Raw genomic sequence first — 26,624 nt, forward strand, 5'->3', positions numbered from 1 at the left:
AATTAACCATTTGTCAACGATATATAAATAAATTGCATTTTATAACAACATTCCGATCTATTGGAAAATAAAGTAAAATATATCTTATATAGAACTCCTAATATGATTTTATTTTGACGTTATACGATAGGCATTCACGTGTGTGCCTTGACATCCACTCCTCCGCGGCCATCACAACAAGTGATTTGAAAATGTGCAAACGTTCAACAGGAATTTAATGCTAGGCTAGCTGGATATTTCCATTTCCAAATTAACATAGTGTGAGATAATTGTGGAGTAATCCATTTTATTTGATTATGCTCTGCATTTTGTTGTCAAATTATTTATGTAAATGGTTCCATGATTTAATAGCAGACAATGATCATGAGATGCCCATCTAAATCTGTTGAACGTTAGCGTAGTTAGCTAGCGTTAAGGTTAATCAGAACTGTAACAGTACAAGTTACAAAAACCGCCATGACTGAGTGGAGATGGACCAAGGCAGTAGAAGAACATTCAATCCAAATGGAGGATCTGGACACTCATCATCACACAGCTATTTTGGTGTGTGTGTGTCTCATCACAGTTATTCTGGTGTCGAGATAGCCGATTCAACTCCACGATTTACGATGGAGTTGAGCGGCGACTAGTGTGGGCGGACTGGAGTTACGACATCACATACAATTACGTTTTTATTAAGAACTACTGATTTCAGCACCCACAGAATAGCATGCAGTTACATAGGACAATGTCTCCCGTCTGCCCACACTAGTCGCCGCTCAACTCCATTGTAAATCGTGGAGTTGAATTGAGTCGGCTATGTCTGAGAAAGCTGGCAGTAACTGTATTTTAAACAAAAACGTGTATTTGTGTTTTCAGTCACTCCATGTGATCCCTGGCACAGCACACCGGTGAAAAAGGTAATAGTGAGCAAATCACTGTTATTGGACCTGCTATATTTCATCCCTAAAATGTTTGGAAAACTAATTTTATACGTTTTTATTTTGTCTTGCCTTGGTTAGGCTACTAGTCTAGTCAAATGAGAAATTCTAACATGAATGGCAATGGCTCCATTTTTGCAGAAGAATGTAGGAGCTTCTATCGAGGAGCCTTCCCTAGTGTCCACCTCAGCTCAGAGTGAGGGACAGAAGGTGGCCAGCCAGTCAGCCAGAAGTCCCCCAAGCCTCAGTCCCACAGGAAGCCTCTACACCCAACCCCCCTCCCTGTCTCTACCCCTCCTACAGGACAGAATGGTGGGAGGTGCTGCTTTTTACACAACACATAAAGCCAAATGGAACACGCTGCTTATGTTCTCCTTTGTTACATCATTGTATCCTCGATAGAATCACAGAATGCAGAATAGAATGTTAATGATATTAAGGTGTAATTGCCCATGGTAGCTAATGACTGGTTGATAAAATGTGAAACTATTACTATGAGCTAGCAAGGCTACCATTATAGGTAGCAGGTCAGTACTGGTACTCTCTACATGTTTGTGGAGGTGTGTGTGTGCATACTTACTCACTCCTGTATTTACATTTGGGTATGTGTCTGTCTGTCTGTGTGTGTGTGTTATAATAGCCTCTTGGTGAGATGGAGAGTGCCACCATCCAAAGGCAGAGGCGGGAGCTGCAGCTGCTGATTTGTGAACTGAAAGACCGGGACCAGGAGCTCAACACCATGGCTGCTGCCCACCACAAGCAGCTCACTGCCTGGGAACAAGACCGCCAGAGAGTCCTGACCCTGGAGCAGAGGTGTGCTCGCCTGGAGGGTGAGAGAGGGGACACAGGCCTCAAATGAACACAAAATATTCCATTCATCATCTGTGTGTGTACATTCCCAAAAATAACCTCAATGATGGGTAGTTACATTCATACTTAAATGGTGAATTGCATCCTCTGTATTATTTTATGATGTTTGCTTTGAATACGACAGGTCTGGGAATTGCATTGATAAGGTCTCTGGTGTTTATGCGTATGCATGCATGCATGCTGTGTGTGTGTTTTTGCTTGTATGTGTATCAATCTGTGTGTCATAATGTGTGTTTGCTTGTCTTAGATGAGCTTCAGAAGCGTAATGAAGTGATCAGAGCTGTAACTAAGAGGGTTCATGTCGTGGAGGCCCGGGAGAAGGAAGGCCACAGGGAGCTCAACTCTACCCAGCAACAGCTGCTCGAGCTAGGGAAGAAACAGCAGTACACCAGCCAACACTGTCACGACCTGAAGGTACAAGCACACACACACACAGCCAATTTGGTGTTGTACTGATGTGGTTATTTACAGTCCATGTTTCCGGTGTTGTGTTCTTAAACAGGACTGTAAAATAAAGGGTTTCTGGTGTTGTGTTGTTTTGTCTCCCCCCGCCACCAGGAGAAGAACCAAAGTCTGAACTCCACAGTGATGTCTTTGTCAGCCCAGCTGGGCTCTCTGCAAGTCAGAGGGGAGGAGCTCAGCACCATGCTCAGACTCAAGGTAGGCTTGCTTTCTTTAACCTTTGTCTCTAACTCTGATTACCCTGTAATAGAGTAGTAAGGCCATGCAGTTACAGACATGCTAGTCTCTCACGACAGCCTATCTGATTTGGTTCTGGGTGCCGAGATTCAGGGGCGTAACTTTGGTTTTAGAAGGGAGGGACCTACATTATTATTTTTTTAATCCAGTAAGATAAACACTCCAAACAGCCTACCTGACCGCTTGGAGGTGTCCACATTGGTCCTAAAGCACACCGTTCCCTCATTTGGTATCACATTCCAATGATAAAACTGGGGGGCACAAAAATGCAATTTCAAATTAACTTTGGGTGAAAGTGACGCCCCTGCCGAGATTACAGACATGCAGACTGTAAATTGCACAGTGGTTATCATAAGTGTTCACCCCCCCCTTGGATTTTTTTCACATTTTGATGCGTGACAAAGTGAGATTGAAGTGGATTTAGGGTATGATTTTTTTGTCATCGATCTACACAAAATACTCCATAATATCAAAGTGAAAAGAAAATTCTAGAAAGGTTAACAAATGAATACAAATTGAATAACTCAAATATCATGTTTGCCAAATGATTTACTCGTTTTGATTAGGCAAGACTAAATTAGTTCAGGAGGAACATTTGGCTTAACAAATTGCATAATAAGTTACATAGACTCACTTTGTGTGAAATAATAGGGGTTGATATGATTTATGAATGACTACCCATTTGTCTGTCCCGCATACACACATCTGTAAGGTCCCTTAGTCAAGTATTGAATTTCAAGCACTGATTCAACTACAAAGACCAGAAAGCTTTTCAAAAGCCTCATGAAGAAGGGCAGTGATTGGTAGTTAGGTAACAAGTTAATAATTATGCTGTGGATGATGTACTAAACCTCCCAGACACAACGGACAGAAAGGAAACTGCTCAAGGAGGCATTGGTGACTTTAAAACAGCTACATAGTTCAATGGCTGTGAAGGGAGAAAATTGATGATGGATCAACAACATTGTAGTTACTCCACAATAATGACCCAAATGACAGAGTGAAAAGAAAATTACAAATATACAGTGCCTTCAGAAGGTATTCACACCCCTTGACTTTTTCCACATTTTGTTGTGTTACAAAGTGGGATTAAAATGGATTTAATTGTCATTTTTGTATCAATGATCTACACAAAAAACTCTGGCAAAGTATAAGAAAAATTTGAACATTTGTAAACAAAATGTTAACATAAATATTCAATCTTAATATTCAACCCCCTTAGTCAATACATGTTAGAATCACCTTTGGCAACGATTACAGCTGTGAGTCTTTCTGGGTAAGTCTCTAAGAGCTTTTCATATCTGGATTGTGCAACATTTGCCCATTATTCTCTTCAAAATTCTTCAAGCTCTGTCAAATTGGATGTTGACTATTGCAAGACAACAATTTTCAGTTCTTGCCGTATATTTTCAAGCAGATTTAAGTCAAAACTGTATCTTGGCCACTCAGGAACACTCACTGTCTTCTTGGTAATAACTCCAGTGTAGATTTCACCTTGTGTTTTAGGTTATTGTCCTGGTGAAAGATTAATTAATTTCCCAGTGTCTGGTGGAAAGCAGACTGAACCAGGTTTTCCTATAGGATTTTACCTGTGCTTAGCGCCATTCCGTTTTTTTTTTCTTCCTGAAAACTCAGTTCTTACCAGTTCTTAACGATTACAAGCATACCCATAACTTAAAAATCTATGGCAACAACCAATTTGACAGAGAATTAAGAATTTTGAAAAGAATAATGGGCAAATGTTTCACTTAAACAGAAAGGTTCCCAGCTGTAATCACTACCAAAGGTGATTCTAACATGTATTGACTTATGTAATCAAGATATATTAGTGTTTTATTTTTCATAAATTCTAACATTTGTAAAGAAATTCTCTTCTACTTTGACATTACAGAGTATGTTGTGTAGATTGTTGACAAAAAATTAAAATTAAATCAATTTCAATCCCACTTTGTAACACAACAAAATGTGAAAAAATCCAAGAGGGGTGAATACTTATGATACCCACTGTATATAACCTCTTCTTCCCCCACCAGGACAAGGATGTGACGGAGGCAACCAATCACATCGTAGATCTGTCTGGGCGCCTGCGGGAGATGGAGGGGTCGCTGAAGGAGAGTCACTCACGGGAGGCCAGGGTGCTCAGGGAGGTCGAGGAGCACAAACGGCGATACAGAGAGGTCCGGCACGAGAACACACGGCTCAAAGGTACAGGTTCCAGAGTACATGGCTCAGAGATACAGTACATTACACTGCCCCCTCTCACTACACTGCCCCCTCTCTTTTTCCCTCTCCCTGTGTTGTGGTTGTAGAGGAGTTACAGCAGCAGGTAACAGAGGGCAGTGCCCAGAGAGAGGACATCATCCGTCTGAAGCAGGAAGGACAGCTGCTGCGCAGGGAGCTGGCTCTCTCGGGTACCTCACATTCAACCAAGTTTATTTATATAGGACTTTTGAGTGAACATTTTTCACAAATATGTTTGTCACGGTGTGATTTACAGCAACTTAAACCCCAGCCACCCAAACCCCTGTCTTTTCTGGTACCAACCCTTAGAGGCAATGTTTCCCAGTGTAATGACAGGGCCTCCTCTGGAACAGTAGGGAGGATGCCTGTAGTGCTATAGTTCCAGGTCATTGTTTCCCTAAACAGGAACATCTAGTTCCTCTTCCTAATCATTGTTATTCTTATTGACTGTATTAAGATAGATAGACTGGCTGATTGAACCACCCCAGCTTCTCTCGTCTCATTGTGCATTATTTTAGATCGCTTACCAAGAAAATATATTACACATTTCTCCCGAACTATTGATAAGAAGCTGTTGTGACTGCTTTTGACATGGTTCCTGTCTCCCAGGTGAGGGGGAGAGCTGGAAGGATGAGCTGCTGGGATTGGCTCGTTCCAAGCAGGAGCGCACAGAGTCGGAGCTGCACTGTCTACGCCAGGTGTGTCACCTCTTACCTTATCTCTACCTCCACACTTTTTACCCACAGCGCATTGGGCTGGGCTGTCGGTCAGGTTCTACAGCATACCTGTGGAACGTCAGGAATGTTCTCCACCTCGGCTGTTAGACGCTGTCTGTATTGGTGGTGTGTCACATACCTGGGCCCTGACTCAACCCTGACACAGTTAACCTGAAGAGGCTAAGGAGCTGTATTTGGCCCAAAGTTACCCAGACTAAGATTAAATATTGATGTAAATATAAGATATTGGTGTAAATGAATAGTAATTTACACTGGGTCAATCGATGAAAGTATCATTTACCCTGACCTGATATGCATGAAGTGTCCACAATCCTAATTGTGTGTGTTCCAGGTGTGTGAGAACCAGCAGAATGACCTGCAGCTGCTTCAGTTGAACCTGGAGAGCACCCGGGAGGCCCTGAAACAGGCCGAGGGACAGGGGCCACATGGGAGGTGAGCTGGGTGTTTGTGCATGTGTATATTTATTCTACTCAGTTGATGTTGTGCACAGTCTCAGATATTTTGCTGTTGTTTATTTGGCTTTAGAGGAGGTGCTGAAATGGTGTCTCTTACCAGTCAGGGAACAGAGAGAGTAGGAGGGACAGAGAGACGAGCAACAGGGTCAGTCTACAGACAGACTTTAAGCAGAAGAATAGACCACCACCCAAACTGTCCAGAACCCCCCTTCCCCCTCCTTGTCACAGGAGAGAGACAGGCACTCCAACAGGAGGATGAAAGTAGTGTTTCAGTTTTGACCTCTGACCTCACTGACGGTGCAGTAACAACCCGGGACCTCAATGATGCTGTCCCCAGAGAGTTGCTGAGTCACGCAATGGTCCAAGCTAGCAGCGTTAGTGACTGTTTTTCATTGACGAAGAGAGAGAACCAGAACATATCAAACCCCCGTACTCCCAGTTCCTACACCAACCGAGAGTCAAGTCACCAGGAAACAATGACAGGTAGAGAGAGTAGAGAAACCATGGAGACACCAAGCATAGCCGCCGCCACAGGAACGCTTAGTCGAACTCGATCGCCAGGCCAAGCTAGCGTCAACTTCAGCGACTACCTGTCCACTGTTTCAGGAAACCAAGGCACGTATCTTAGGCAACAAGAGCAACAACAACTCACCGAACTCCGCGAACATGAATCAAACTACAGCAGCCAGGAAACACGAAGGAGAGCTAGCAAGGAAACCATGACAACCCGTAGTAGCCTAGCCCCGGGAACCACCACACTGTCGCTGAGCGACCGCATCGCTAGCTACCGCAGCCAAAATAAATCAGCAAGGAGAGAAGGCAGAGGGATACAGAGTCAGAGTGGAGTTAGTGGGAATGAGGGTTCGTTAAACCGCACTGTCGATCAAGTTAGCATTAGCGACAGAGTCCCCAGCTACAGCCGCCAAGGAGCTTCAAGAAAAGAAGGCAGGGGGACCAGGAGTCAGAGTGGAGTAAGTGGGAATTTCAGCGAGAATAACAGCGGGAATGTGGGTCACACTTCTGGTAAAGCTAGCGACGGAGTCTCGAACTACAGCCACCATGGAACATCAGGAAAAGAATGCAGGGAGTCATTGTGTGAGGATGGAATCGGTACGAATGCCGGCTCCCTGGTGGAGAGGACTGAGTCCCCTGAATGTGGGTGTAGCAGTATGGTTGAGGGACAGACAGGACCTAGCTCCTATAAGACAGCTAGTTGTGGCTGTGGTAGTTTGCCTGAAGTACAGGCAGGGCAGAGCTATGACTTTGGTAGTATGGTTGACGGACAGACAGGACCCAGCTGTGGGTGTAGATGTATAGCTGAAGGCCAGGAACAGAGTGAACCTAGCCTGTCTGAAGCAGGCAGCTCTGAGACAGGGACAGATGCAGGGATGGAGCTCCTAGCTGTGTTTAATGGAGGACCAGAGGCAGAGGACTCCTCCATATTGCTGGTGGACATCAGCTCTCGTAACACCTGGTAGGGACAGAATATACAGAGAAAGAATGGTACACTCTTTTATATTGACCCCAAATTTGTCTCAGGAATAGTAGGATTGATTGATTGATTGATTGATTGATTGATTGACTGCTTTCCCAGCCAAGGTGATCTCACCTGTGTGTACCTGGATAGCCCCTCCCCTTCCTCACGGAGTAGGAGGAGCCTCGGTCTTGCGAATGACTCCGCCTCTCCAACAACCGCCAATGAACAAGGTGTTGTCAACGGCAACCTGGGAGGCCTTTTTGCAGCTTTAGACGATGTGAGTGGACCACAGCCTGAGAGGAAAAACTCCTGATCTTCATAATTAATTCATAATGTAGAGATAAAGAAAAGTAATTGGCCAGGATTCAGTCTTAAAGTTTAAACATTTTCAATTTTGTCCATTCCCCCAGGAGGACCAGCGTTCCTCCACCAATAATCTACAAAGGCTGCTAGATGAGTCTCGTCAGATGGTGGCTAGCCTGGAACGCACAACCCTACAACCTTTATGCCCCTCCCACAGCCCGTCCTCTAACTGTGACGCTATCATCAGCCTCAGCATCGGCCAAAACAGTGGCAACAGTAGCCATGGGAACCACAGTCGTAACTGTGACAGACACAATCACAGCAATCCCGATCACCACCCCAACCAGAGCTCCACCTACACCACAAGACCCAGTCAAACCAGCCGGGTACGTGCTTTCATGTGTTTTATACTATAGATACAATAATTATTCTGACCAAAATACCACAGATCATTTCATACTGTTGGGCCGATTACCATTAAGACATCACATAATACTATGGAAGTGTGGGGTGCAACGTAAGGATGTGAACTGGTAGTGATTTACAGTGCTCCTCCCATCTCTCATGTTTTCACCCAGCTGGATGGTGATACTCCACCCAGGAACACTCAGCCCTTCCAGAGGAACGAGGAACCTGGCGGGCTATAGAGGGGAGGGACATCTACCTAAACACACCTTCACACACCTGGCCTGGAAAGTCTAGGAGGGGTGATGATGGAGGCTGCAGACTACTCTGTTTTCTACTGTAGCCATTGAGACCGTAGTCACATTGGTATGGCTTTGCCCCCAGTCCCAAACCTATATCAGTCACAATCCAGGAAGTGACACTTTGGGTCAAAGGTGAAATCTCCTCCAATCAGAACCAGGGACAGAGCGATAGCAAGCCAATGAATGAATTAAACTGCTTTTTTAGGAAACCAAAGAAGGACTTACATTTCTTTATGTGAAAAGTTATGTTATACGATACATGAAACTTTTTAAACTATTGTTTTAACAACATTTAAAACATGTTTAGTGTTAAATGTCCAATGTCCTGCCCTTCGCAGTCCTGGTCATAAGCTATTTAGGAACCATTTAGTAATATGATTGTGAGATGTGAAACCAGTCATTCAGACCTGTTGAATGGTGCTTCTGGGTTATTGTCATTCCGGTTTCACTGCCTGCAAACCTGCTGGATGGCTCCAATGGGATGACTGATGAGGTAAGAGAGACTGCTGCATTGAAAAGAAACCTGAACCTCACTTTCTCATTAGCAAATTGTTTTTGTATTTTTGATGTCAACATTTTGTAATTAATGTTTTTGTACTCATTACTTTTTATGTAAAATAATTTATATTCAGCTATGCAAATACTAAGAAAAATGTACCACTGCAGTAAACATTTTAATAACCACTTCAAATGCCAGGTCTTATGTGATTTTGATAACATGATGAATGAAAAATACGATTAATACTTGCTTCTTGTTTTTTGACATATACAATTTTGTTACGTAAAATATCGGAGAAAAACGTGTAATGGAATGAAGATTGCGCAAAAGATTACGCGCAGGAATGCACAGTGCGTTGCGCAAAAATAAACGACCTCAGCATATAATTTAGAGAATAAATAATGTCCATTCATTAATACAGTATTTCCACCTGTAATTTGCTACTACTATCATTCACTCTGTCACTGATCGGAGAAGGTATTGATACACCGGTTTGCGCGTCGCGTGATTCTGACGTGCCATCCCCATTGTAGATTGACAACCCAGTGCAGACGGGTATCGGCAAACTGCCAGGGTGCGTGGCTGGGACAGCAACTAGACGGGTATTTCATCCCAGTAGATTACACCGGCAAAATGAGCTCGAGTAAACCGAAAAACAAAAGCGAGAATAAAACAGAGAAGCAATTGGCTGCGGAGAAAGAACAGTTTGGAAAACTACAGGTAAACTTAAATCCAACCTTTTTTGTTTTAGAAAAAAAAAGTTCCCTCATTTACATATTTATTTTAAATCAACGATTTTTTAGGATTGTGTCTGTGTCAAGGTTGTATGGTGATTAGTGTGTGAACATATCTTTGGATAATGTATTTCTTTGACAACATACACATATCTGTTTTTATTTCAGTATTAATTGTGTTATAATGAGTACATTTTAGTCAGATAAAGACAAAAAACTTACTCCAGAAACATCTGTATCATGAAAATAATTTCAACAACAAATATATTTTTTACAGTCCAACTTCTTCAAAAGGAACTGGGAAAAACTTTGGAGTTATAACAATGTAGTACACTTATTTTTGACCACATATATGTAAAAAGAAAATAAAAAAAATTGTGACAATTTCCTCATGCCATGCCTCACTTTGAACACAACTATTCTTCGAGTTCTGCCTATCAATAGTATGTGCTGTGTCTCTCATTGTCCCATTGTTCTCAAAGGTGTACAGTACCGGTCAAAAGTTTGGACTATTTTTACTATTTACTACATTGTAGAATAATAATGAAGACATCAAAACTATGAAATAACATATGGAATTGGGTAGTAACCAAAAAAGTGTTATACAAAGTTATACAGATTTTTCAAAGTAGCCACCCTTTGTCTTGATGACACTTTTGGCATTCTCTCAACCAGCTTCACCTGGAATGCTGTTCCAACAGTCTTTAAATCAAATTTTATTTGTCACATACACATGGTTAGCAGATGTTAATGTGAGTGTAGCGAAATGCTTGTGCTTCTAGTTCCGACAATGCAGTAATAATCAACCAGTAATCTAACCTAACAATTTCACAATAACTACCTTATACATAAAAGTGTAAAGGGATGGAGAATATGTACATAAAGATATATGAATGAGTGATGGTACAGAACGGCATAGGCAAGATGCAGTAGATGGTATCGAGTACAGTGTATATACATATGAGATGAGTAATGTAGGGTATGTAAACATATAAAAGTGGCATTGTTTAAAGTGGCTAGTGATACATGTATTACATAAAGATGGCAAAATGCAGTAGATGGTATATAGTACAGTATATACATATGAGATGAGTAATGTAGGGTATGTAAACATTCTATTAAGTGCCATTGTTTAAAGTGGCTAGTGATACATTTTTTACATCCATTTTTCCATTATTAAAGTGGCTGGAGTTGAGTCAGTATGTTGGCAGCAGCCACTCAATGTTACTGGTGGCTATTTAACAGTCTGATGGCCTTGAGATAGAAGCTGTTTTTCAGTCTCTCGGTCCCTGCTTTGATGCACCTGTACTGACCTCGCCTTCTGGATGATAGCGGGGTGAACAGGCAGTGGCTCGGGTGGTTGTTGTACTTGATGATCTTTATGGCCTTCCTGTGACATCGGGTGGTGTAGGTGTCCTGGAGGGAAGGTAGTTTGCCCCCGGTGATGCGTTGTGCAGACCTCACTGCCCTCTGGAGAGCCTTATGGTTGAGGGCGGAGCAGTTGCCGTACCAGGCGGTGATACAGCCCGACAGGATGCTCTCGATTGTGCATCTGTAAAAGTTTGAGAGCTTTTGGTGACAAGCCGAATTTCTGCTGCTCCGCCTTCACCACTCTGTCTGTGTGGGTGGACCAATTCAGTTTGTCCATGATGTGTACGCTGAGGAACTTAAAACTTACTACCCTCTCCACTACTGTCCCGTCGATGTGGACAGGGGGGTGCTCCCTCTGCTGTTTCCTGAAGTCCACGATCATCTCCTTTGTTTTGTTGACGTTGAGTGTGAGGTTATTTTCCTGACACCACACTCCGAGGGCCCTCACCTCCTCCCGGTAGGCCGTCTCGTCGTTGTTGGTAATCAAGCCTACCACTGTAGTGTCATCTGCAAACTTGATGATTGAGTTGGAGGCGTGCATGGCCATGCAGTCGTGGGTGAACAGGGAGTACAGGAGAGGGCTCAGAACGCACCCTTGTGGGGCCCCAGTGTTGAGGATCAGCGGGGTGGAGATGTTGTTACCTACTCTCACCACCTGGGGGTGGCCCGCCAGGAAGTCCAGTACCCAGTTGCACAGGGCGGGGTTGAGACCCAGGGTCTCGAGCTTGATGACGAATTTGGAGGGTACTATGGTGTTAAATGGTGTTAAATGCTGAGCTGTAGTCGATGAACAGCATTTTCACATAGGTATTCCTCTTGTCCAGATGGGTTAGGGCAGTGTGCAGTGTGGTTGCGATTGAATCGTCTGTGGACCTATTTGGGCAGTAAGCACATTGGAGTGGGTCTAGGGTGTCAGGTAGGGTGGAGGTGATGTGGTCCTTGACTAGTCTCTCAAAGCACTTCATGATGACGGAAGTGAGTGCTACAGGGCGGTAGTCATTTAGCTCAGTTACCTTAGCTTTCTTGGGAACAGGACCAATGGTGGCCCTCTTGAAGCATGTGGGAACAGCAGACTGGGATAAGGATTGATTGAATATGTCCCTAAAGCACACCAGCCAGCTGGTCTGCGCACTGCGCATGCTCTGAGGACGCGGCTGTGGATGCAGTCTGGGCCTGCAGCCCTGCGAGGGTTAACACGTTTAGATGTTTTACTCACGTCGGCTGCAGTGAAGGAGAGTCCGCAGGTTTTGGTAGCGGACCGTGTCAGTGGCACTGTATTGTCCTCAAAGCGAGCAAAGAAGTTGTTTAGGGCCCCCCGGGTGGCGCAGTGGTTAAGGGTGCTGTACTGCAGCGCCAGCTGTGCCATCAGAGTCCCTGGGTTCGCGCCCAGGCTCTGTCATAACCGGCCGCGACCGGGAGGTCTGCGGGGCGATGCACAATTGGCCTAGGTTAGGGAGGGATGTCCTTGTCTCATCGCGCACCAGTGACTCCTGTGACTCCTGTGGCGGGCTGGGCGCAGTGCGCGCTAACCAAGGTTGCCAGGTGCACAGTGTTTCCTCCGACACATTGGTGCAGCTCAGCTGGCTTGCGCGCTGTGTTAAGAAGCAGTGCGGCTTGGTTGGGTTGTGTATCGGACTTTCAACCTTCGTCTCTCCCGAGCCCGTACGGGAGTTGTAGCGATGAGACAAGATAGTAGCTTTGGGGAGAAAAAGGGGTAAAAAAAAAACAACAACAAAAAAATGAGTTGTTTAGTCTGTCTGGGAGCAAGACATCCTGGTCTGCGACAGGGCTGGTTTTCTTTCCCAAGCTTATTGGTGTCCTTTAGTAGTGGTTTCTTTGTAGCAATTTGACCTCTGAACAGTTGATGTTGAGTTGTGTCTGTTACTTGAACTCTGTGAACATTTATTTAGGCTGCAATCTGAGGTGCAGTTAACTCGAATTAACTTATCCTCTGCAGCAGAGGTAACTCTGGGTCTTCCTTTGATGTGGCGGTCCTCATGAGAGGCAGTTTCATCTTAGTGCTTGATGGTTTTTGCGACTGTACTTGAAGAAACTTTCAAAGTTCCGTATTGACTGACCTTCATGTCTTAAAGAAATGATGGACTGTTGTTTCTCTTAGCTTATTTGAGCTGTTCTTTCCATAAATGGACTTGGTCTTTTACCAAATAGACCTCTGAACAGTCTTCTGTGTACCCCTCCTACCTTGTCACAACTGATTGGCTCAAATGCATTAAGAAGGAAAGAAATTCCACTAATTTAACTTTTAACAAGGCACACCTGTTAATTGAAGTACATTCCATCTGACTACCTCATGAAGCTGGTTGAGGGAATTCCAAGAGTGTGCAAAGCTGTCATTTTATTTGTACATTTTTTTTTCACCAGGTCGGCCAGTTGAGAACAAGTTCTCATTTACAACTGTGACCTGGCCAAGATAAAGCTAAGCAGTGCGACAAAAAACAACAACACAGAGTTACACATGGGATAAACAAAAGTACAGTCAAAAACAATAGAAACATCGATATACAGTGTGTGCAAATGGAGTAAGGAGGTAAGGCAATAAATAGGCCATAGTAGCAAAGTAATTACAATTTAACAAATTAACACTGGAGTGATAGATGTGCAGATAATGATGTGCAAGTAGAAATACTAGTGTGCAAAAAAAGTAAATAAAAACAATATGGGGATGAGGTAGGTTGTTGGATGGGCTATTTACAGAAGGGCTGCGTACAGCTGCATCGATCTGTGAGCTGCTCTGATAGCTGATGCTTAAAGTTAGTGAGGGAGATATGAGCGATTTTTGCAAATTGTTCCAGTCATTGGCAGCAGAGAACTGTAAGGAAAGGCGGCCAGAGGAGGTGTTGGCTTTGGGGATGACCAGTGAGATATACCTGCTGGAGCGCGTGCTACAGGAGGTAAGGCGGAGCTTTACCTAGCAAAGACTTATAGATGACCTGGAGCCAGTGGGTCTGGCGACGAGAGCATAAAGGTCGCAGTGGTGGGTGTTGAGGCTTTGGTGACAAAACAGATGGCACTGTGATAGACTGCATCCAGTTTGCTGAGTAGAGTGTTGGAGGCTGTTTTGTAAATGATATCGTCGAGGATCGGTAGGATAGTCAGCTTTGTTTGTAAAATTGGAAGCCGATTCTAGATTTAATTTTGGATTTGAGATGCTTAACATGAGTCTGAAATGAGAGTTTACAGTCTAGCTAGACACCTAGGTATTTGTAGTTGTCCACATATTCTAAGTCAGAACCGTCCCGAGTAGTGATGCTAGTCGGGCGGGCGGGTGCGGGCAGCGATCGGTTGAAGAGCATGCATTTAGTTTTACTTCTGTTTAAGATCAGTTGGAGGCCACGGAAGGAGTGTTATATGGCATTGAAGCTCGTTTGGAGGTTTGTTAACACAGTGTCCAAAGAAGGGCCAGATGTATACAGAAAGGGGTTGTCTGCGTAGAAGTGGATCAAGGAATCACCCGCAGCAAGAGCAACATCATTGATATATACAGAGAAAAGGGTCAGCCCGAGAATTGAACCCTGTGGTACCCCCATAGAGGCTGCCAGTGGTCCGGACAACAGGCCCTCCGATTTGACACACTGAACTCTATCTGAGAAGTGAACCAGGCGAGGCAGTCATTTGAGAAACCAAGGCTGTTGAGTCTGCCGATAAGAATACGGTGATTGACAGAGTTGAAAGCCTTGGCCAGGTCGATGAAGACGGCTGCACAGTACTGTCTTTTGTCGATGGCGGTTATGATATCGTTTAGTACCTTGAGCGTGGCTCAGGTGCACCCATGACCAGTCATCAAGGCAACGGGTGGCTACTTTGAAGAATCTCCCATATAAAATATATTTTGATTTGTTTAAAACATTTTTGGTTACTACAGTACACGATTCCATATGTATTCATTCATAGTTTTGATGTCTTCACTATTATTCTACAATGTAGAAAATAGTCAAATCAAGACAAACCCTTGAATGAGTAGGTGTGTCCAAACCTTTGATGGGTACTGTAGGCAGGTGGTGACTGATTCTCTCCCTGTCACCTCTCCCACTGTCCCCTTTCCTCCCCTCTCCTTTCTTCCACTCAGCTCCACAGCATCAGTAAAAGCATCACCTCCAGTGAGACACCACTGAAGGAGAAATATGCACGCAGTATCCTTTCCAAACATGTCCTAGACACGCCCTTTAAACACACTCCAACCATCTGGAGAAATGTGTGTGTGAGGCTACCTCTTAAGTATATCCACCATGTTTTGATAACATGTATCATTTACCATTCCTCCCAGGCCTATTCATATTGACACCCATGATTTGAGATGTAATAAATATTTGTTTGTTTCTTGGTCTTGCGGGGGTGTCTGTCTGTCTGGTGTGTTTTATATACATCATTGGTTCCTCCTTGACGACGGTGCCGACATCATCATGGGGACCCATAAGGAGGGCGGAGCCACAACGTTCTGGTCGTTCATCATCAACCTGCCGCTCTCCTCCAACGCCATCATCAGCTGGAAGTTCTGCTACATGCTGCACAAAGTCCTCCGGGACGGGCACCATAACGTTAGTCATCCCATTCATGTCCCCCATACTGCGTTTCTTCTATCTCTTCCTTCATGATATCTCTTCTCCTCTTCTATCTCTTCCTTCTCTTCTTCCTGCCAAACTTCCCTGTACGTCCAGTGTCACATCTTAGGAGTCTCTCCTTGCTGTAAGGTCCTGTGAGTGACTCCTCTCCCCTGTGTGTTTCTCAGGCTGTGAGAGACTCTCATAGATACAGCAGGAACGTCAAAGACATGGGCGTACTCTGGGTGAGTACTCGTTTGACGCTACCTTTACAGGAGTTGATGACATTGAAACTTAGGACGTATTATGGGGGGCGGTGGTTAGAGCGTTGGGCCAGTAACCGAAAGGTTGCTCGATCGAATCCCGAGCTGAACAGGTAAAAATCTGTCGTTCTGCCCCTGAACGAGGCAGTTAACCCACTGTTCCAAGGCCGCCATTGTAAATAGGAATGTGTTCTTAACTGTCTTGCCTAGTTAAATAAAGGTACACAAAAAAAATGATGACAATGGATTTTGACCATATGTATTTCCAGGGGAACTTGCATGATAGGTACGGCCATATTGTGTCCCTTTCGGCCAAGTTCCTGTCCCTCAAAATGGAGTTTCATGTGAAGGTGAGACCCCGTGCATTGCATACATATACCACCTAGAACATACTGTATCCTTGTGATGACAGTGCCTTCTCTGTACTGGGGGAGGTGCTATTATGTTAACTAATAGTAGATGTAACATCAAAAGTTGTCGTGGGGCCAACACTTTCTCCTGCAGACAAACCTTTCTGGTATTGTACATGCATTCTTTCTTCCCCAGCACAAGGTTATTCCAGGTAACCTGGAGGCCACAGACGAGACGGTGGAGAGAGAGGCAGGAACTGACGTCAACAAAATGTGAGTCAATAGCACCATACTGTACCCCAAAACCTGGGTGCAAATGTCTCTCTCAACACCAAATCAGGGTTTGCTGAGCTGTTTCTGAGGTGAGCTACATTTGCAGGTGATCTCTGTTAAGCTGTTCACTGTAAGGGGTTCTCTTCTCTACAGATTTGATATGACTCATGAGCTGTTAGATTACCTGGATGCTGCTCTGACAATGTCCGAGACAGGTGGGTCTTTCAGCTAAGGCTTTCATTCTCCTTTATGCATTGCTTCTCAGTTGAATGAAGCCATAACCATCCGTGTCTTCCTAACAGTTTGGCGGCAGCTGGATGCCAACGCGGGCAAGTCCACCACTCCGGCCGGACAGTGTCGCCTGGGACCTCTAATTCCTGTTATACTGGACTGCAGCTGGCTCTACCACTTCTCTGTCAAACTACTGTTCAAACTGCACAGCTGTCAGTCACACGCACATACACAAAACCCCAGGCCTGTAGCCCTCTGGATTTCTAAATCTGACCTGTACTCGTCTATTAGACATGTGTGGTCCTGCTCTGTGTTCCAGGTGTTTCAGCTGACTCTCTTCTCGGACACCGGGAGAGATTCCGTGATCTGTTCAACAGGTTTGCCTACACAACTATTGACTGTCTTGTGTGTGTGTGCACCGGTATGCACGGCGTATGGTTTGAGTGATCTCTGCCCTGTTGTCTTCCAGCCTCACAAAGTTATTTGATCGAGCCAGAGAGACGGAGTTCTTCAAAAAGTTTATTCAGATCCCTGACCTGCCAGATGTAAGCCACGTAGTTTGTGTTTGTGGGGAATTGGTCATTCCCACCAATACCTGTTTTCATTTTCTATCTCTGTGTTCCGTATGTTCACTTGTGTGTGTGTGTGTGCAACACCTGTAGTCTCCTCCGAACTTCCTGCGTGCCTCTGCGCTGGCGGAGTACGAGCGGCCGGTGGTGGTGATGCCCAATGAGGAGCCTTATGAAGAAGTCGATGCGGCGCCACAGCCAGACTACAGCCAAGCACCACAGGTACGACTGGACACTCTCCCATTACTTTATTTTACACTATGCTATTGAACCTAGTGTTATTTACATGATAATTACCAATTGCCTCATAACTGTCTGCATCCATTTGTTCGACAGCAACCGTACAACATGTTAAGCCAGCTGGGAGCTCCTGATGCTGGATTTGATCAAAGGTAAATGAAAGATCTTCTCTTTTCACTGAGCTAACGTAACACTTGTCTAACCACATTTTTTGAGGAGAAATGATTGTGAAATAATAACCGTTTCTGGTTTGCCTCTGGTATCCCTCAGAAGATCTCCGTCTCCAGCTCTGACGGAGGCAGAGGCTCTGAGGAAGGAGCTGGAGATCATCAAACCAGAGCTGCAGCTCCTCAAAACGGAGGTGTGTGTGTTTGCTTGCATGCGTGTCTCTGTCTATCTGTCTGTGTGCAGGTGTAGGCGTGACTCAGAATGTATGCATGTGTGTGTTTGACCCCTCCTCCCACCCCTCTCTCCCTAGGCTCAGAGGTGTGTGACCCAGCTGAAGTCTCAGGTGAACAGGCTGGAAGCAGAGCTGGAGGACCAGAGGACCCATAAGCAGATGGCTCTGGTGGACAATGAACACCTGCGCATGGAGGTAGGGGCCTTACGACAGGCCACCGCCTCCCTAACAGGGGTACAGGCTGGATACCAGGAGGCTGATGGTGAGTATACACATGGACGGACGGACACACACACACACACACACACACACACACACACACACACACACACACACACACACCTATTAACCCCGTCCTCCCCCTACAGGTCGAGCCCAGGCAGCTGAGCTGCGTTTTTCTCAGCTCAAAGAGCGACACGCTGAACTGGTCACCAGCCACGCTGATCTACTGAAGAAGGTACAGACACTGCACACTGAGAATTTCTATGCCTTTTGGGAGCTGACACAATATTGTGTGCGTGTGTTCAGAATGCAGAGACAGTCCGGTTCTTGTCCAGCACCCAGCAGAACCAGCAGGAATTGGCCATGGCCAAACAGCAGCTGGCCAGCGAGGTGGACCACCTTCGACAGGCGAATAGACTCAAGGTACTATAACCATTAACCCCTGACCTCTAACCCCTAGAGTTTGTAGCAAATATGGAGCAGGTTCAGGGTCTATTTCTCCAGGATGATTCTTACTCTTGTAGGTTTAACAATTGTTGATGTTTGTCCTTGTGTTTCCTGACTTCTCTGCGTGTTTTCTCTGTCCTGTCTTTGTAGCTGGAGCAGCAGAAGCAGGAGATGGATCGGCTGAACAGAGAGCTGTTGGACCAGAGAGCAGCGTTGGGTGAAGTCCACATTGTCCTGAACAACAAAGAGATGGTAGGCAACAACGACATGGTAGGCTTATTTAGGTAGAAGCACGGGACAGTGTTTTTCCGTCTCTCAAACTCGACTCTACCCTTTTGTTATTTTGTGTGTCCTTCTTGAACCAATCAGAACTCTTCCCGCTTCCCCAGGCTGGTTCCCAAATGACTGGTGCTCTGCAGGGTCTCCAGCGAGAGAGGGAGGAACTGCTGCGCTGTTTGAGGGAGAAAGAGGGTGAAGTGTCCTCCCTACAGCAGCAGGCTCAGCTCCATCACAGCTCCATGGAGCAGGACAGGGACAGATCAGCCAGAGAGATGGCCAGCCTGAGGCAACAGCTACAGCAACAGGTATGGGCTGTCGACACACTAGACTTGAACTTGAAGTCGAACTTGTGCTGTGTAGTAAGACATTGGAGGACATTCTGATGAATTGACGTGTGTGTGTGTGTGTGTGTGTGAGATTACAGCTGGCTATAAACGCGGAGCAGAGAGTGGAGATTGACAGACTGAAGCGAGAGCTGGAGCAGAGTCGAGCAGAGGTGTCACGTGCCAACAATGCCCTGCAGAACAAGGAGATGGTAGGAACCTGTCTGCTGGTCCCTAGCAAATGGAGGACCTATACTTGTCAGTCCTTGATACAAATAAGGTTGAGAGACATGTTTATGTATCTGTCTCCCCTTTCAGACTGGTTCTCAGATGAACAGTGCCCTGATGGGTCTCCAGATCGAGAAAGAGGGGCTGCTGCGCTCTGTGAGGGAGAAAGATGCTGAGCTGTCCTCTTTATGGCAGCAGGCGCAGCTCCAACGCAGCTCTCTGGAGCAGGACAACGACAGGACATCCAGAGAGATGGCCAGTCTGAGACAACAACTACAGCAACGGGTATGGGCTGTGTGTGTGTGTGAAGCAGTTGTGCGTGCATACGTGTCTCTGTGCACACATACGAGCATGCGCGTATAGGTGTGTTAACCTGTAATCTTTCCGGTGTGTGTGTGTGTGTTACTCCAGGCATCTCGTGAGGGTGAGCTGACCAGGAAGCTGCAAGAGGAACAGTTCTGTCTGCTCCAGTGTGCCGTGGTGGAGGCTGAAGGCATCATACTGGACGCTGTGTCCAAACTGGACGACCCCATACACGTACGCTGCACCTGCTCTCCAGATTACCTGGTGAACCGAGCTGAGTTCACCCTGGGTTCTTTGGACAAGATGCAGCAGAGTCACATGGTCTACCTTGGAAATATGGACGGTGTGTAACCACCTTGTGTGTGCGCACGGCATGCGTGTTTGTGTGTGTGTTTGTATAATCTCCTGTCTCTGTCCTGTCTGTCTCAGATGCCAGTGGTCTTCTGAGGGCTGTGACGCAGTTCTCCCATCTAGCTTCTGACACCATCGTCAACGGAGGAGCTACAGCACACAGTGCTCCTACTGACCAGGCCGACCGTAAGAGAGACACACTGCACGCACGCAAGCATGCTCACAAACACACACACTCATCCCTTTCGCTCTCTCCCTCTAGGTCTGACTGACAGTTGTAGAGAAGCTTCCACTCACTGTCTGCAGTTCCTACACGAGCTGAAGTCCAGAGCCACGTTACATAGAGCCGACCCTACTACGATACGCTATGTAATGCGACGTATACTCACTATGGGACAGGTACGGACGGGGTCATCACACACGGAGAACTGCAGCTAGTGGAATAAGCATTCCTGTTGAGAGCAACGTTCTGTGGTCAGTGCACTGGCAGCCATTTTGTGTCAATGCAGGATAGGACAGGATGTAATGGAAGTGTATTTCCTGTGTAGGATCTGCGTTTTCAAGGGCAGGATGTTCTAAAAGAGGAGCTGGGGGAAATGGTGGATAAAGAGATGACTGCTACCTCTACTGCAATAGAGGAGGCTGTACTCCGCATGGACGTAAGAACACACACACACACACACACAGAGCATGTCATTGTTGAGGACGTTCCTCATGTCTTTTCTACCCATGTTGTGAACAGGAGATCCTGAACCAGGCCAGGAGAGACATGTCTGGGGTCAAACTGGAGGTCAACCAGAGGTCAGCGAAACACAGTAGAACATAGAACACAGAACACAATACTACACAATAGTACACAGAACACAAAACACAATAGTACATAGTAGATCACAGAACACAATGGAACACAGAACACAACAGTACACAGTGGATTAACTCAACAATAACTCTGTATTTACTAACTAACGTTATGTGCTGGAGGAGCTATCACTGTAGCTTACAGAGTCAATATGCTTTTTCTCAGTCTCCCTCTCAATTTCTCTCCTCTTCTCTCTCTCCCTCTCAGCATCCTAGGCTCCTGTTCAGACCTAATGAAGGCCATCCACATGCTGGTGACCGCTGCCACTGACCTGCAGAAAGACATTGTGGAAAGCGGCAGAGTGAGTTCTAAATATTACATTTGTGTTTAGAATAGGCTGTACTTCCATACTTATCGACATAGTCAAATAGTGGACCTCCAAAAGGTTGAGCACATCTGTATTAGGCTCTGGGCTCAGTGATGTGTTTTCTCCACAGGGGGCAGCATCAGTGAAGGAGTTCTATGCTAAGAACTCCTGTTGGACTGAAGGCCTCATCTCTGCCTCTAAGTCAGTGGGCTGGGGCGCCACTCAGATGCTGTAAGTACTGACTTGATATACACATTACACACGTATACTATATACAGTGGACTGTTGTTACAGCAGTGATACTAGTCACGTTGTCGTAGGGCTGAATCCCAAAATTGAGATATTTGTGTGTAAAACCCACTTTTTGTCCAAACAAATTGATATATCTTGTTTCCTCTCTCTCCCGGCTGGCAGAGACTCAGCTGACAAGGTGGTAACTAGCGGGGGTAAATACGAGGAGCTCATCGTCTGTTCTCATGAGATCGCTGCTAGTACCGCCCAGCTGGTCGCTGCCTCCAAGGTACAACACATACACACACACAGCTGATTCCGTCTTCATATTCGCTGACTTGACAATGGACCCCTCGTCTCCCCCTGTGTTGCCGTGGCTACAGGTGAAGGCGGACCGCAACAGCAAGAAGCTGTCGACGCTGCAGCAGGCCTCGAGACACGTCAACGACATGGCTGCCATAGTGGTGACCTCCACCAATCACGGACAGAGGCAAATCACTGAGAGAGGTGAAAAGAGGGAGAGGAGGAAGGTAGTCTCGAAAAACCAGACCGTAGGCAACCGTGACTAGGGTCTGGTTTCAACGACGGACTCTCTTGGCAAAGAGGAACTACGTCCAATGCCTACGTTGCTACCTTAGCCACTTAAAATACAAACTAGTAGCTAGCAAGCTGGAGATCACGCCGGTTAGTTTTATTGAGGGCATTTCACACGTGTCTAGTTTGTATCAACTACCTTCCCTAAAGCCACTGCAAAGGTTTTCCTTGCAAACTTTGGTTTCGAATTGTGACATTCTGTTGTCTGTCTGAAGAGTACCCACACAGGAACAATTATTTTCTCTTATCGAAGTTGCCAAAAGAGTCATTGAAACCAGACCATAGTCACTGTTGCCTAGGATTGAGTTTCTGAGACTATATTAATAAGAAATTCACACAAGTAGTACACTGGGCCTTTACTGGTATTAGCAGACCAATATAGACGTCTGCAGCACTGGCAAAACATTTTCAGCATCTCCACTTTGGCAAAAAAAAAGGTAATTGTATAATTTAAGAAGAGTATCTTGCAGGATTCAATAGTTGGAATATTAAGAGTTGTTGCCCTGATCCTTTCTCTGTGATGTCATTCTAATGGAATCCACAAAGTACAAAAGCCTGTCCTCAAACATTTATATCCAAAAGTGCAAAGTTATGGGCAAAACACCCACTTTCTTGATCAAATAACATGGGAAAACAACCACTTTTTTGTGCAGAAGTAATTTACCATCCTTACAAACCACTTAATGTAAATGTACATTACTGTATAGTACATAGGCTGGTCATCTAGGTTTGTACCTGTAGACTTTCCATCACCATGAAGAAAAACAATGACCAATACAGTAATTGAGTACATTGAGACATCAAGTGGTTTATGATGATATGATGTGATGATGTGGCTCAGTTGGTAGAGCATGGTGCTTGCAATGCCTGGATTGTGGGTTCGATTCCCACAGGGGACCCGTATGAAAATATATGCACTCTCTACTGTAAGTACAGAAAAAGTCGGAAGTTTACATACACCTTAGCAAAATACATTTAAAATAAGTTTTTCACAATTCCTAACATTTAATCCTAGTAAAAATGCCCTGTCTTAGGTCAGTTAGGATCACCACTTTATTTTAAGAATGTGAAATGTCAGAATAATAGTAGAGAGAATGATTTTTTTCAGCTTTTATTTCTTTCATCACATTCCCAGTGGGTCAGAAGTTTCAATACACTCAACTAGTATTTGATAGCATTGCCTTTAAATTATTTAACTTGAGTCAAACGTTTTGGGTAGCTTTCCACAAGCTCCCCACAATAAGTTGGGTGAATTTTGACCCATTCCTCCTGACAGAGCTTGTGTAACTGAGTCAGGTTTGTAGGCCTCCTTGCTCGCACACGCTTTTTCAGTTCTGCCCACAAATGTTCAATAGGATTTAGGTCAGGGCTTTGTGATGGCCACTCCAATACCTTGACTTTGTTGTCCTTAAGCCATTTTGCCACAACTTTGGAAGTTTGCTTGGGGTCATTGTCCATTTGGAAGACCTATTTGCGACCAAGCTTTAATGTCTGGAGATGTTGCTTCAACATATCCACATAATTTTCCTCCCTCATGATGCCATCTATTTTGTGAAGTGCACCAGTCCCTCCTGCAGAAAAGCACCCTCATAACATGATGCTGCCACCCCCGTGCTTGACGGTTGGGATGGTGTTCTTCGGCTTGCAAGCGTCCCCCTTTTTCTTCCAAACATAACGATGGTCATTATGGCCAAACAGTTCTATATTTGTTTCATCAGACCAGGGGACATTTCTCCAAAAAGTACGATCTTTGTCCCCATGTGCAGTTGCAAACCGTAGTCTGGCTTTTTTATGGCGGTTTTGGAGCAGTGGCTTCTTCCTTGCTGAGCGGCCTTTCAGGTTATGTCGATATAGGACTTTCTGTGGATATAGATACTTTTGTACCTGTTTCCTCCAACATCTTCACAAGGTCCTTTGCTGTTGTTCTGGGATTGATTTGCGTTTTTCGCACCAAAAATACGTTCATCTCTAGGAGACAGAATGTCTCTCCTTCCTGAGCGGTATGACGGTGCGTGGTCCCATGGTGTTTATACTTGTGTACTATTATTGTTTGTACAGATGAATGTGGTACCTTCAGGTGTTTGGGAATTGCTCCCAAGGATGAACCAGACTTGTAGAGGTCTTTGCTGATTTCTTTTGATTTTCCCATGATGTCAAGCAAAGAGGCACTGAGTTTGAAGGTAGGCCTTGAAATACCTCCACAGGTACACCTCCAATTGACTCAAATGATGTCAATTAGCCTATCAGAAGCTTCTAAAGCCGTGACATCAATTTCTGGAATTTTCCAAGCTGTTTAAAGGCACAGTCAACTTAGTGTATGTAAACTTCTGACCCACTGGAATTGTGATACAGTGAATTATAAGTGAAATAATCTGTCTGTAAACAATTGTTGGAAAATTACTTGTGTCATGCACAAAGTAGATGTCCTAACCGACTAGACAAAACTATAGTTTGTTAACAAGAAATTTGTGGAGTGGTTGAAAAACGAGTTTTAATGACTCCAACCTAAGTGTATGTAAACTTCCGGCTTCAACTGTAGCTGTGGATAAGAACGTCTACTAGTTCTGTATTAGTGGACAGATATAGACATCTTCAGTAAGGGCATCATTTTTTCTTCAGCACCCCCACCGCCAAACTACTTCCTGCAGCTATGGGGTGGAGGATTGTATAAAATAAATGTTGTATAATGGTTTGGGTGTATTGTACCCCTGAGTTCTGAGTCCTTGTCCTCGCTTCTCTCCAGAACCCATGGACTTCTCAGGCATCTCCCTGATCAAAGTGAAGACTCAAGAGATTGAGTCTCAGGTATGTCATTGCAGCAGCTTGTACTGCTCTGCCTACTCTGCCTACAGCCACTTATAGCTGTTTGTGTATGTTTTGTGTGTATGTTTTTGTGTGTGTGTGTGTGGGGCCAGGGACATATTATTCCATGTGACCAACTGGATGTGTGTGTAGGTGAACGTCCTCTTCTCCATTCTCGGTGCTGTAGGTGAAGGTGTTGGAGCTAGAGAATCAGCTGGAACAGGAGAGAGTTCGTCTGGGAGAGCTGAGGAAGAAACACTACCAGCTGTCTGAGACTGGTACAACCGACGGGGGGGAGGTGGAGGTGGAGGTGGAGGGGGGAGACGGGGACGATGGGGGAGACAGCTTCCCACCCCCTCCCCCTCCAACCCTCTTACCAGCCTCCACCCTGCTGCCCCAGCCCTACCTAAACACACAGCCCTTCTCACAGACACAACCCGACTCACAACTATCAGCTCAGTCCTACTCACCACCCAAGTCCTACTCACACACTCAACCCTATTCACAAACAAAGCCTTACTCTGAACCTGAATCCTACTCACAACCTGCAACGCAATCCTACTCACCACCCCAATCCTACTCATCATCCCAAACCCAATCTTACTTACCACCTCAATCGTATTCTCAAACCCAATCCTACTCACCTCCCCAAACATACTCTCAAAGCCAGCCGTATGTAAACACCAATCCCTTCTCCCAACCCCCGCCTCTGTCCCAGCCTCTGTCCCCACCTCTGTCCCAGCCCGAGTCCCTTCCCCTTCCAAATAACTCAGTAGAACTCGCCAAGCCAACCCACACTTCAAAGAAACCTTCCATCTTCCAGAAAACAGGAACCCTGTTTAGTAAGGTAAGAATCATTATTACCGGCTGTCGTATTGATCATCCTCGTCACAGGCATTAAGGTTATAGGTATACGAACAGAACAAGGGCCTAGGGCCTAAGGATAGAAGTGATTGTATTGGAGCCAGGTTGACTTCCCATAAGGATGGAATTGTGATGTCATTGGTGGTCTGTTTTTCCTCTGTTGCAGTTCCGAAGAGGTGAGGCTGGAACAGAGGAATCCAGCGTCCAGAATGTTAGAATCCCAAATCCAGAATGAGAAGATTCTACCTGTCTGCATACCTTGTCATGTGAACTACTGTATATTCAGTTTACTCAGTTTACTCCGGTGCAGTGATTGAAGAACAACCCTTTTCAAGATAGCAACTTTATTGTAGTATTTAATATTTCTTAATGTCTTGATACACTATTTGATTACTAAAAAAAAATCTGGGTAAAATAACAGTTAATAATATTATTATTATTACTAACATTATTACTTATTTTAAGAATGTGTATTATCTTTCTGTTTGAAAAAGCAGTAATTTCTTACTGACCACTGCAGTGCTTGTAGGAAGAATTGTGTCTAAACCAACATCCCAATGCTTTGTCCAAATGCCGGAAAAATACAACATGGTTAACAACCAATCAACGTACAGCCGCCTATTAATCTTTACATAATATCTCTTATGTGAGTATACTTACTTTACATAGATTTGGATATCTGTAACATGTATTGAGATAAACAGACGTTTTAAATGAATATCAACCTTTCCATTTGTCCTACAGTGTAGATTTAGTCTTTGACAGGAGAGATGACCAATGGGGCTTTATTGCGACTGGGATTGACCCCTGGGCTGAAGTATGGATAGAGCGTGTCAGCAAAGTTGCAGCCCATGTAACAGTAGATATGGCGTCGAGCTACCAGGTCACAAAACCACACCCGGCCTTGTTCGTAGTC

The 26,624-nt window shown here is 45.1% G+C and overlaps 2 protein-coding genes across 3 annotated transcripts; both read left to right on the top strand.

Moving 5' to 3' along the window:
* The first annotated feature begins 168 nt into the window (after positions 1-168).
* Positions 169-9,100, top strand: ccdc62 (coiled-coil domain containing 62). Of its 2 annotated transcripts, XM_021602906.2 has the most exons (13): positions 169-543; positions 859-899; positions 1,062-1,232; positions 1,561-1,750; positions 2,038-2,204; positions 2,349-2,450; positions 4,523-4,694; positions 4,799-4,900; positions 5,340-5,428; positions 5,799-5,899; positions 7,517-7,676; positions 7,810-8,088; positions 8,281-9,100. In XM_021602906.2, exons 1-13 carry the CDS (start codon positions 471-473, stop codon positions 8,347-8,349), a joined length of 1,716 nt encoding a protein of 571 aa, XP_021458581.2. In that variant the 5' UTR covers positions 169-470; the 3' UTR covers positions 8,350-9,100. The 2 variants fall into 2 exon arrangements, with proteins under 2 accessions (XP_021458581.2, XP_036833426.1); XM_036977531.1 differs by lacking the exons at positions 169-543; positions 859-899 and having other exon boundaries at positions 1,117-1,239.
* Positions 9,101-9,243: 143 nt separating this feature from the next.
* On the top strand, positions 9,244-26,423 carry LOC110523846 (huntingtin-interacting protein 1-related protein). The gene is made up of 32 exons (XM_021602905.2): positions 9,244-9,628; positions 15,101-15,164; positions 15,427-15,569; positions 15,761-15,817; positions 16,105-16,185; positions 16,382-16,458; positions 16,612-16,673; positions 16,761-16,901; positions 17,009-17,066; positions 17,159-17,234; positions 17,352-17,480; positions 17,595-17,650; positions 17,769-17,859; positions 17,977-18,160; positions 18,267-18,355; positions 18,427-18,543; positions 18,718-18,819; positions 18,957-19,151; positions 19,271-19,381; positions 19,488-19,682; positions 19,809-20,043; positions 20,130-20,237; positions 20,314-20,450; positions 20,600-20,710; positions 20,794-20,852; positions 21,118-21,211; positions 21,348-21,448; positions 21,632-21,737; positions 21,832-21,955; positions 24,786-24,847; positions 25,032-25,691; positions 25,875-26,423. Exons 1-32 carry the CDS (start codon positions 9,542-9,544, stop codon positions 25,941-25,943), a joined length of 3,981 nt encoding a protein of 1,326 aa, XP_021458580.2. The 5' UTR covers positions 9,244-9,541; the 3' UTR covers positions 25,944-26,423.
* Positions 26,424-26,624: the final 201 nt, after the last annotated feature.

This window comes from Oncorhynchus mykiss, chromosome 5, assembly GCF_013265735.2.
Source record: "Oncorhynchus mykiss isolate Arlee chromosome 5, USDA_OmykA_1.1, whole genome shotgun sequence".
Classification (NCBI taxonomy): domain Eukaryota; kingdom Metazoa; phylum Chordata; class Actinopteri; order Salmoniformes; family Salmonidae; genus Oncorhynchus; species Oncorhynchus mykiss.

What these genes read in the sequence shown, in the direction of transcription:
- LOC110523846 (XM_021602905.2), top strand. Translation starts at nt 9,542, where the DNA reads ATGAGCTCGAGTAAACCGAAAAACAAAAGCGAGAATAAAACAGAGAAG. An exon ending in CTACCTTGGAAATATGGACG is followed by an intron (nt 20,044 to 20,129) that starts GTGTGTAACCAC and finishes TGTCTGTCTCAG; the next exon opens with ATGCCAGTGGTCTTCTGAGG. An exon ending in TCCTACTGACCAGGCCGACC is followed by an intron (nt 20,238 to 20,313) that starts GTAAGAGAGACA and finishes CTCTCCCTCTAG; the next exon opens with GTCTGACTGACAGTTGTAGA.
- ccdc62 (XM_021602906.2), top strand. Translation starts at nt 471, where the DNA reads ATGGACCAAGGCAGTAGAAGAACATTCAATCCAAATGGAGGATCTGGA. An exon ending in CCCTCCTACAGGACAGAATG is followed by an intron (nt 1,233 to 1,560) that starts GTGGGAGGTGCT and finishes GTGTTATAATAG; the next exon opens with CCTCTTGGTGAGATGGAGAG. An exon ending in AACACTGTCACGACCTGAAG is followed by an intron (nt 2,205 to 2,348) that starts GTACAAGCACAC and finishes CCCCGCCACCAG; the next exon opens with GAGAAGAACCAAAGTCTGAA.